Here is an 11,497-nt window from a genome sequence, read left to right as displayed (position 1 = left end):
GAGAGAGAGAGAGGGTGTGAGAAAGGCTGATATAATATAAGAACCTTGAAATACATGTACACAAAGGCAGAAAAAATTAATTGTATTTTAATATTAGAGACAGAAAATAGGATGCATCAAAATATTTATGAATAAAACGTTTTAAATAGTAAAGATCATTGAACTGAAACAATTAAATAACTCTTTGTTATGCATTAATTATAAAAAAAACATTAATCCTGTTAGATTAGATTACATTGAACCCCCTTTTTTTATGTTTATGTATTTTTTTAGATCTTGAATGTGGACTAATGATGTTTGTTATGACAATTTCATGATATATGTGCACATAGGATATTTATTTATAGTTAAATATTTGGCCTGTACTACACGCTATCAAGAATAGTTTAAAATTTAGAATAACCTTTTCACAATTTTTTAGATTTTGTCATGCTGTTGACTATATAAACTGTTTGTATGTATTAAATCAATTGAACGCCTTATAGTAGGTTTAGTACTTTTAATGTAAGTGATCTATTTTTAATCTAGGAGTTTTTGTTAATAGAATACATAATCATAAAAGGAGATAACTCTTGTCCTTGTATTCTACTATTTGTCGCCTTATCAACAAGTCTTTCATCTACATAGCTACAAGACCAACCTACAATGGTGAAGTTCTTTCTGTTATGTTTATTCCTTACGACAATATTGTGTTCGTGGGCTGACTCAAGCCCTGAAGTAGCAGTATTGCAGGGTAAGGTCCTAGGAAAATACATCGAAACTATTTCGGGGCGAAAAATAGCAGCTTTCTTGGGGATACCGTATGCAGAACCGCCTGTTGGAAATCTAAGATTCAGAGTGAGTTTTAAACACAAAAAAAGAAACAAATGAATTTATTTTTAATTTATGATGATTTTTTTGAACAGGAACCAGTTCCATCAAAACCATGGCCAGGATTGCTCAATGCAACAAGTGTACCCAACGACTGCCTTCAGTACAGTCATTATTACTACAAAATGGATGATCCCGTTTACGGATCAGAAGATTGTCTGTACCTGAATGTTTATGTCCCAGAGGTAATTGATTAATTTTGTTTTTAATGCTCTCACAGTGTATTTCAGTAAACGAATGAACATTCCAGAGTCCAAATGTACATAAAACTAATTCTCTGCCCGTCCTCATTAACATACATAGCGGAGCATTTATGTTTTTATCTGGGTCGACAAGTGGACCTGAGTATTTGTTGGATCACAATGTTATTTTAGTCACTATGAACTACAGGCTTGGCATTTTAGGTAATGTATTTAACAACAAAGTAAAGAAAAGATTATGATTATATATACACGTACATTTTAGGTAGTTATAAATGAATTTATTAATACAGAGAGTGCAAGATATCTTTTAAATATAGAAGTTTTACATTCTACAATGTAAAATTATTTTTATTTAACTAGTAAAACACAGTCAGTATGTGTAAGTTTAAGACTTAATGAAGATGATGAAGTGTGTTCTCAGAGACAATTTACAAAATGCAGAGAATACTAAATATTGCCTAAAATACCTAAGCACCAGGGAATATACTTTCTTACCACTATCATTCCTAAGTTGTTAGTTGTTATTTTTTAGGATTTTTAAGCACTGAAGATGACATCCTACCTGGTAATAATGGTCTTAAAGATCAGAATCTTGCCCTGAAATGGGTTTACGATAATATAAAAGCATTTGGAGGAGACCCTGGCGAAATTACCTTGTCCGGATTGTCTGCAGGAGCTGCTAGTACCCATTATCATATTCTTTCTTCAAGGAGCAAAGGTTTTAATCAATGTCAAATAAATAATTAATAATTGGTAAATTATTAATTCTATTTCCCAGGTTTGTTCAAACGTGCTATAATCCTTAGCGGATCAGCACTTTGCCACTGGGCGCAGACCGAAAATTCAAAAGGCAAAGCTGAAACGATTGCAAATGAAATGGGATGCCCTGTATATGACACAGAAAAAATGGTCGATTGCCTGAGGAACCGGCCTGGCAAACAAATTGTCCAACTGACAAAATTATTCATGGTAAAATTATTTTGAATAAACATACTGCTAAAGTGTGGCACATTTTGGAAATTTTATTTCTTTTTTTAATTTGACAATGTTTTGAACGTATTTTTTAAAAATGATTTAATATTTATAATTAGATGGAAAGTATTTTTTTTGTCATTGATTGTGAGGCAAAATCACTTAATTTCTTATTTGATTTAAAATCTCCACAATGAAAATCATCAACAGTGGCATTTAATCCTTTAAAAATGCCTTTAAAAATTGCCTTGCTTGTCGCACAAAGCAAAATGATTACAAAAATGCCTATAATCAGCGAGCAAGTTGCCCTTGCCATTGTACTTGCTGATGATTTAAGAAATCAGCATTATGCTGTGAGGGTTTTAGATTTGCCTAAACAGCAGTACCAGGAGATGCAAATGAACTGTACAAGGTGTACTCAGAGACCAGGACGACCAGAGCCAGGGGACTGGCTGACAACTGATTTATCAAATTTCACACTCTGAGACATCGCTTTTCCACTCCATCTGAAACGCCTCAAAGACTTTGAACTGTGCGGGATGTGTCCATTAGAGCTGAAACAATAAGAAGGAGACTTTTAGGAATGAGCACATCCCATAAGGCCAGCATCGGGTTTGCACCAACATTCAACAGATACTGTAATGAAGGAGTGTTATGTTTTTGGATAAGTTCCAATTTTCTATCCATTCACCAGATGGATGTCTTCAAGTTTATCGAGCAGCTGTAGAGCCAATGCAACATCGCCAGAAGAAGGTCGTCCAGAGGTGGTTCAGTTTTTTGGTGTGGAGTGGAATTTCTTTGAATGCAAAACCATAGTTAACATTTTTAATAGGCCGTCTTTCAATGTAAAATCTACTTGATAGAAATTCTCTAGGAAAATGTCGTGCCATTTGCTCCTGTTATTGGTGCAGAAATAGTTGTTTACGCAAGATAATGCAAGACCAACTGTCACCACCAGTGTTATGCAGTAGCTTCGAGATGTCAATATTTTCACTCTGAGAAGCCAAGCCCATATCCATGATTTGAACTCCATTGAGTACTTTTGGGACAAGCTCAGTTGTTGGGTAAAACAAAGAAATAACACAACCTTAGCTGAGCTGAAAGTTACGTTAGTTGAGATTTGGAATGAAATTTCTCAAAAAGTGGTTAAGAATGAGAATATTAGGGTGTATAATAAGAGCTGGAGGAGGTAATACACCCTATTAATGATTTTTTAGTTTGGTTTATAATGTTTTGTGTACATTCACAAGTGTTTTTTTTACTTTTTTTAATTATCTTGTTGTTTTTGAAGGTATTTTTATTTTCACACTATATTATATTAAAACTAACCAAATATTATAATAAATATCTGAAATTAAAAAATATAGTGTTAATATTGATGAAAAGCAAGTCCATTAAAAAAGAAATAAAAATTTCAAAGTGTACCACTTTTTTTATGAAGCAGTGTAAATTATTAATGAATTAATGACATAACTGTTAGTTCATTGTCAATTTAGTCACATCAAAAAGATAAGTCCAAATATTTTGACTTCAGTAATCTTAAAAGATACTTTTATTTGCAAAGTTTATTTGGTTAGTTTTACTATACTGTCATAATTACTATAATTACATGATTTTAAAGAGTAAAATTGTATTTTAATCTGAAAATGTCTTTGTACAATTTTTCTTATTATGTACGTAGATGCTGCTAAGGCATTCAAATTTTTTAGCCGTGGCTTTACAATCCATTTACACCATTTGGACCAGTGATCGAACATAACAGGAATAACGCATTCATTGACAAACTTCCCTCTTATCTGATTCGTAACAAAATGGTCAATGATGTACCCATTTTGTTTTCACTCACTGAAGACGAAGGACTTTATCCAGGAGCTGGTTTGTTTCATTTTTTTCTTTTTCCTGGCTAAAATTTATGTTTAAAGTTTGCTTTATGTTATATGATATTATTCCAGAGATTTTAGCTTATCCAAAAGAAGTGGAATATTTAAATGACAACTGGGAGACAGTGCTTCCACATCTTCTTGATTTCAATTTTACTACCCACATTAATAAACAGTCGGCAGTTAGCAAAATTATTAGAAACGAATATTTTGGAGCTTACCGAGTGCAAGATAAGAAAAAAGCACTTATTGAGGTAAATTTTTTTTAAAGCTAATTTTTGCTATTAAAAATACCAAAAACACGAAAAATGTTAATCAATTGTTATTAATAATTACTAACAAAGGGAGGACGAGTTGGTGGGTTATAGATTTGAAATGAGCATAAATCATCATTTATAGATTAAAAAAATATTATTTTTGGTGTAATAATAATAATAATATTATTGTTGGTTACCATAAAAATGAAAAAGTTCTACGATGCAGAATATTGGTATGATTTCAAAAGATAAATCAACAAAATACTGCTTGTTTTGCATGTTTTAACCAACAATTAAGTGCAGCAGGTCAGAAAATAGTCAAAATTTGTTTTTGACCTCATTGTTGTGATTCTGGCGTTATAAAATATATACTGCCTTTATGGAATTTGGTGAAAATTAATTTTTTTAACTGATAATTTCGATGTCCTTTCTACCTGACTGACATTCCTAGTGCAAGCTCTATCACCATTTTTCTCAAAACCTAAGAGACTGATTTTCATGAAAATTCATTTTAAAAAAAATTATCAAGTACTTAAATTTGGACTATTTTTTCTATTTAAAAAACGAGTTTCTGTTTTCTTGTAGGAATCTTGTATGTATTTTAATGGTACATATGTCATTAAAAAGCTATGTTTCTCTTCTTTCAAATGGTATGTGTTACGTTAAAATTCTTTTAGTTATTTTAATAAGATATTCTAATTACAACTTCTTAAAAATTGGAACAATTTTAGGGGTCAAAAAAATTCATAAATTTATATCCAAACAAAAATTTATATTTAGAGGTGCTAAAACAATATCATATTAGTTTCATGAAGAAAAAAAATTATGACCTAGTTTACTTGAAAAATATTTATTTATTTTTGGTGATTAATAAACTGATAGCTTGTGCTATATTTTTATTGCAATCTTCATAAACAATGCTGTACAGTGATATATTCACATAGTTGATTTGAGCAAGTAGGATAGTTAAATAAAAAATATTTAAAAATGGAAAATTTCAACTTTTTTTGGCAAAACCAGAGCCTATTCACAAGAAGTAGCAGATACATGTCCGATATGTTGGAATGTAGAATTACCAAAAAAATTTGGTCCACCAATGGTTAACCAGGTCTTCCCCCTGTACGTTTTAAGGTTATTTCATTTCATTCACAGTCCTTATCTGCCAATGAACTTACAATTAATAATTAAGGTGAGAATCTTCGACCATCTGCTCATTATTGTTGATTCGGTCATTTTGCCATCTTCTGTGGTCGAACTGAGTTTAAAGTGAAGCTTGTACATTCAATTCACATTTTACAAACTAATAAAAGTTTTACAAAATAACACACAGCCAACACAAGTGAGAAAAAATCAGAACACTTCCGACAGACAAAACGAATGATTTATCTTAGACTTCGACATAAGTCAGTAATTCAAACTCTATAAATTGTTTTAAATTACTTGTTAAAGATGATTGGGGATAGAGTGTTTAAAGTGCCTGTATCGTTAACTGCCTTGTATCACGCAAAATATCTTTCTTCTGATGTTTACACAATCCAGTTTTCATATTTGGGCAAAACTGGCCTGCAAGAACGCTTCAATTTATCGAGGGATGTCTATTCAGGTGAGTCTATGCTGAGAAAGATAAAATAATAATAAAATGAAATAATAAATAAATTGATTACACAGGTACAAGTCATGCTGATGACCTGTTTTATGTTCTCAGAGCTGAAGATGTGAATTTTGACCATATCAAAGAGTCATTGGAAATGTCAAAAAGAATGGTCAATTTGTGGATGACCTTTATTACTGGGTAAAATAATTTTGTTTGCTCCATTTTTAATTTGATTTTTAAATTCTAAATCTTTCCAGGAAACCTTTTAAAAAAAAATTGTTGCCACTGAAGAAGACTTTACCTGATTATTCCTATTTGAAGGTTAAAAGTGCCAATCCTATGGACGATGAGTTCATTACAGATCCAAATTATGGCAGAATTCGCTTTTGGAGAAAGGTTAATTTTCATGAAGATTCACGATACAATTTCATAGAAAGGCCTCATGATGAATTGTGAAGTTTTCATGACCCTGGTGTTTTGTATAGTGCCAAAATACTACAACTTAAAAGTTATGAATACAATTAAAAGGTGTCATTCTTTAAATAATTAAAATGTAACTTTTAAATAAATGTTAAATAGATTATAGATGGAATAAACAAATGGAACCATCAAATAATTAAATGTGATAAGTATTGCTGTAATACATTTTTAACTTAATCAAAAAATTTCAATTTGGATAAAGGATGTAGGCTTGTCTGAGTATTAACATTATGTTAAAGGACATCAACACATAATAAAAATGAATGTCTTTAAAATAAATGCTATTTTTACAAACAGGTGTAAATTATTAAATTTTACTTTAAATTGTAAGGAAATAGAAAAAAGAGTTTACATATATATTTATTTACAAAAACATTACAATTAAGTTTGTATTAATTGTATTAATTCAGACACACTGATGTTGGTTCATCAACCGTTTGTTTATTACTCTCCTCCCCTTCGTTCGATTCATTTTTATTAGTTTGTTTAGAAGGTTCTTCCTCTTTGGCTTCATCTACTATCATTTTCTCAGTCTGTTCATTGTCATTTTCTTTATCAGTTCCTCCAACCTCATGGCTTTCTTGGTTGCCGTTTTCCTCCTTCGGCTTGACGATATCACTATCCTCATTGTCACTAACGTCACTATCACTAAATTCGCTTTCACTTTTTCTGCTATCACTCTCACTTTTGGGCTTGCTCTTGAGCAAAAGCTTTTTTTTCTTAAGGTTTTCTTTTTTCTTCAACCTTTTAGCCCTCTTTTTAGCAGTCTTCTCTGCAGCCGCTTTCTTGTTATCCTCAAGCTTACGTTGATATGCCTCATCTCTTAATATCTGCAAAAAATTAAATAAAAATATAAATGGTGTATCTATATATTTAAAAACATCAATTTGTTTTCCTAGGTATAGGTATATAGGTATTTTCTTTAGAAGAATGCTATTTAACATTATAAAAAGATGTTACTAAAATATTAATATTGAACTAACTATTAAAATGAGTAAATAAAGCAAGAAGTAGAAATGAGAAAATAAGGATAATGTCTCAATTAATTACTTAATTAACTTTAACTTATTGATTTTGGTTTATAACATACATGGTATCAAAAGTCAATTTTTTGTTTTACATTTTTTATTACTTTTATTCCATATTTACTAGATTTACTAATAGTAGAATGTATTATTTAAAGCCCAACAAACATGAAGATTAAATGGAATTTTTTTTCACACATCTTTGCCATGTACTCTCATAATATGTCTCCAGTTTGCTTAACTTGCTAACATCACAAAAGTACTCAGATTGTCAAATTACTGTTAAAACAACACATGACAAAGATTTTCATGATTCCCACCTTCCCGTAAACATGCTAGCAATGGCTGAAAACACCCAGACAATGCGTAGAGGAACCCCTGCAATACCCTGGTGAAGAGCAGGCAGACAATGCCCCTGAAAACACCCCCTCCACAATGAGATAGCCAGACACCCTGTCCTATGTCACGAAGCCAACATCTTATTACTTTCCATAAGAAGACAAGTCTGGTCACATTCACTCCTTAAAGAACTCGATATTCTTTCGGGTAGGTTCATTAAACCCTCCACTCTTGCTAATAAATTAATTTCCATCTCCAGACAGCACACTCACCACAGAATACTCAATATTCCTCAGGATGGGAGATAATCCCCTCATTCAGGCTAATAATTTACATTCACACCCACACATAATGTAATGTTTTTTAATGTAACTTTAATGTTTTTGTCTTTTATTTATATTTTATGTAATTTAGTAAATAATTTTTCTGAAATAACTACTACTATTGTTATATTAATAGTAAATAAACAAAATATTTGCCTTTTGGGAGCAATATAAAATTAAGAATTGAACCAACTCTCCATACTGCAGTACATATTAACATTATTCTAATTTATAAATTTGAGCTATTTTTTGATACCTTTTGACCTCTTTCTTGTATGTATTTCTGCCTTGCATATTCTTTACGCCTCAAATGTCTATAAACATGGAACTCGCCACTCCCGGCGCCAGCACTCGACCCCATGACATTTCTAACAAAATCCGGTACATGAGGAAGTTTCCTTTCTTTCTGCCTTTCTGGGATCAAAATTGGTTTTTCCTGAAAGCAGGGATCCATAAATTTATATATTTGTTTAATCATTAATTTATAATATACAAATTAATTACTAACATAAATATATTTATTAATATAAATTTACATTATAATTGTATAATGTAACATTATATATACTTTAGAATACATAAATATATGTATTTTTACATTTTTCTATGTGGTTTTAAAAAACTCACAAATTATAAATAAAATTTTCTTATACTTTCTGAACTGATGCACATCTTCCAATAGTAATTCTTGAGTAAGTGTATGGCTTGCACCGAAGTTCGTTCTTCTATTAATCCATATATGTTTAGTAGTCCTAATTGACCGAATTAATTATTCTAATTTGGTACTTGTTATCTAAGGTAAAATGTGTGCAATAATTACAACAATTAATGCAGCTTTGGTTTTCTATCACGATCATGACCACTCTCAAATAGTCAACTAAATTGACAGTGGAGTTCTCGTGAGAAAATTGATGGTGAGTAGCTTGAGAGAAGAATTGGCAAAATTCAACTTTCAAAGAGTTCACATATGATTTACTCTCAAGTGGACATGCACCTTAAGAGAAGATGTTTTTCACTACTCCATGTGTCAGCTGCACCATGTGTCACTTTTGAATTTTTCAGGAACATACTGTCTTCCTTCGTGAAAAGTGGCATACCATAGTTGTTGTCCAGCTTGTTTAGTGAAGGATTTTGTGCTGCTCCGGAATAACTTACTGTATATATAATATATATATTTTAAATATTTGTAAAAATGACTTTTACATCTACATTTTATTAGATTATTATATCTACATTCTAAATACATTGAAAACCAACAAAAAGGAAACTGCCGTTACTATAATGAAGTCTATCAATTTTCAAATTCCACCTCTTTGGCAACTAATTTAAGGCAAAGTGATGGATATTCTCTTTGCACTTTAATGACGGTTAACGAGAAGGAAAGTTTGACCTACAGAGGTCATATCACTAACAAACCTGGGAAGCATGAATGCTCAGCTTCAAAGTTGTAGGTCAAACAGAAAATCGAAATATTGTAAATTTTGAATTAACACAATTATATTTTATGCTTATCTTAAAAATAAGATTGCCTGTCCTTAATTGAATCTAACATCATTCTTAGTTCTTATGCTGCATTTTTCCCTTCGATATAAGAGCAAAATTTTAGAATTATTTTAGTTTTCAATGTCAGAAGTAAAGACTACTTTTTCACTCATGAACTCTTTATCAAGGTGTGGTCTTGAAGAAAATGCAAATTCAATTGTTACTGCTAAGCTTTAGACCTATTAAAGGACATCATCAGGACCTATATTAATTTCACATTATGAAAAACAATAGTTAAATCAATTGTAAAAATATGTTTTTTTTGTAACAGATATTTATGCTTGTTTGTATGCTGTCTGTTACTATTGCAAAAAAATTAATAACTTTACAGACATCCCTTGACCACCATTATTGTTAGAGCAACAAACTAACTTAATTTACAAGAAAAGTGTCACTATTCAAAAAGGGGTAGGTTTTTAGAAGTAGTACAGCAGGATTTTTAAAGTTTTTTGTTTTCGCTTAAGTCTTGGTGAAACTAAAGACAATTTAGAAAAACATTTTCTTTATCGTGCCAACGTTTCGATCTTTACTGAGATCATCTTAAGGGCTCAGTGTTTGTTTTCTGTGTAGATGTGTCATTATTGGGTGCCCTCTCAACATGACACCCAATAATGACACATCTACACAGAAAACAAACACTTTGAGCCTGAAGATGATCTCAATGAAGATTGAAACTTTGGCACAATAAAGAAAATGTTTTCTAAAACCTACTACCAGACCGCATCTCACGATCTCCAAATAATCATTAACTAATGGTCACTAAACACCACACAGTTTTTATTGCCAACAACTGGATAATGTACTTAATCCCCAAGCCAAAAAAAGTTAACTTCCATCTGTCTCTCCTGTAAAACTGAGTTGTGTCACTTTTCTTGTGGGTGTGTGATATGACCTGTGCTGTCAAACCCAGTTGAGTTGGATATGTTCACTGCATGAAAAAATGTATTTACTGTATGACCAGCTTTCACACTTCGTTTGGTAAAATGTTTAAATTGAATAAATAAAGATTTTACTATATAGAATTTATAGACTAAAAAAAAAAATAAACATAATATATTAATGCTCTAAGTTGACCAACAAGACGACTTCACAGCCCAAGATGTACCAAAGGGACTTACAGGATTCTTCATTAATTTCTCCAACTTTAGCCTCTGAAGACTAGTTGCGTTTCTCACGATGATGGGAGGAGGTTCTTCTGAAGAATCGCTCATTTTTTACACTTTTGACAGAAACTGAAGTTTTATTTAAAAAGCACCATACCACTTGTTTGTTATTGTTTGAACTCATAAACGGGTAGGTAACATCGTGGTGTGGTGACTCAAAGGTTGCAATCGATTCGTTCCGAATTTCTTGAGAGATCGATTCGTTTTGAAAATTAAACAAAAAAAAAAAGAAAGAAAACTCTTGCCTGGAAAAGCCCAAGGGTATAATTTAATTACGACACAAATTTAACAAAGAACAAGCTTAATTACACTCAGGAGTCATTGACTGCTATGAATATTACTTCACCATGTAATTAGTCAAAACAATTCAACTGCATCGACTATCATCATTATCTGTTTTTTAAGTTTATATGAATTAGGGGTTTTGACTAAAATGATCAATTCCAAAAAAAAATTATCTACTGGAACCTTTGCCTCCGTATTGTGTCATAATGGATTAACCTAACCATTTGGTTGACCCTATGAGCGTCAAACAAGGGTTCCTGTTAAGCTCGCTACTTTTCGCTTTTTATTAACGATCTGCAAGGGTGCTTGGATGGTGTAGTAATCGGTTTAACATGTTAAAGTAAGCGGATGATTTAGTTCTGATGGCATCAGATAAAATTAATCTAAAAAAATTAGTTACTTAGAAAAGTATCGCGATACCTGGAACTTGGAGGTAAACCTGAATAAGTAAAAAATCATAATTTTCAGGAATGGTTGAAGACCTAGACAAGACATGGTTTTTCAAAAATTAATCAATACAAATATTTAACAAATATAAACATTTGGTTATAACTTTAACTCCAA

The 11,497-nt window shown here is 31.3% G+C and overlaps 2 protein-coding genes across 3 annotated transcripts; one reads left to right on the top strand and one right to left on the bottom strand.

Moving 5' to 3' along the window:
* Positions 1-528: 528 nt before the first annotated feature.
* Positions 529-6,560, top strand: LOC106663757 (venom carboxylesterase-6-like). Of its 2 annotated transcripts, none has more exons than XR_001340082.2 (10): positions 529-837; positions 906-1,055; positions 1,121-1,274; positions 1,606-1,791; positions 1,852-2,042; positions 3,755-3,920; positions 3,998-4,179; positions 5,632-5,785; positions 5,888-5,974; positions 6,034-6,126. XR_001340082.2 is itself a non-coding variant. In XM_014388845.2 (10 exons), the coding sequence occupies exons 1-10, from the start codon at positions 646-648 to the stop codon at positions 6,230-6,232; spliced, it is 1,698 nt and encodes a 565-aa protein (XP_014244331.1). In that variant the 5' UTR covers positions 529-645; the 3' UTR covers positions 6,233-6,560. The 2 variants fall into 2 exon arrangements, 1 of the variants encoding a protein (XP_014244331.1); XM_014388845.2 differs by having other exon boundaries at positions 5,851-5,974; positions 6,034-6,560.
* A 38-nt stretch (positions 6,561-6,598) lies between these two features.
* LOC106663720 (PRKR-interacting protein 1 homolog) lies at positions 6,599-10,793 on the bottom strand. Its single transcript, XM_014388788.2, has 3 exons — positions 10,604-10,793; positions 8,200-8,379; positions 6,599-7,086 (listed from the first exon to the last, which is right to left on the bottom strand). The coding sequence occupies exons 1-3, from the start codon at positions 10,694-10,696 to the stop codon at positions 6,658-6,660; spliced, it is 702 nt and encodes a 233-aa protein (XP_014244274.1). The 5' UTR covers positions 10,697-10,793; the 3' UTR covers positions 6,599-6,657.
* Between the last annotated feature and the right edge of the window lie 704 nt (positions 10,794-11,497).

The sequence above is a fragment of the Cimex lectularius genome, unplaced genomic scaffold (assembly GCF_000648675.2).
Source record: "Cimex lectularius strain Harlan isolate CLEC.00 unplaced genomic scaffold, Clec_2.1 scaffold135, whole genome shotgun sequence".
NCBI lineage: Eukaryota > Metazoa > Arthropoda > Insecta > Hemiptera > Cimicidae > Cimex > Cimex lectularius.
Note: the sequence above shows the minus strand (reverse complement) of the source record. Positions and strands in the feature narration are given on the sequence as shown.

Excerpts from the sequence above, each read along its gene's own strand:
- LOC106663757 (XM_014388845.2), top strand. The coding sequence starts at position 646 with ATGGTGAAGTTCTTTCTGTTATGTTTATTCCTTACGACAATATTGTGT. Across the intron at positions 1,275-1,605 it reads CTACAGGCTTGGCATTTTAG|GATTTTTAAGCACTGAAGAT; the intron begins GTAATGTATTTA and ends GTTATTTTTTAG. Across the intron at positions 1,792-1,851 it reads TCTTTCTTCAAGGAGCAAAG|GTTTGTTCAAACGTGCTATA; the intron begins GTTTTAATCAAT and ends TCTATTTCCCAG.
- LOC106663720 (XM_014388788.2), bottom strand. The coding sequence starts at position 10,696 with ATGAGCGATTCTTCAGAAGAACCTCCTCCCATCATCGTGAGAAACGCA. Across the intron at positions 8,380-10,603 it reads AGAAATTAATGAAGAATCCT|GAAAAACCAATTTTGATCCC; the intron begins GTAAGTCCCTTT and ends CCCTGCTTTCAG. Across the intron at positions 7,087-8,199 it reads TACAAGAAAGAGGTCAAAAG|ATATTAAGAGATGAGGCATA; the intron begins GTATCAAAAAAT and ends AATTTTTTGCAG.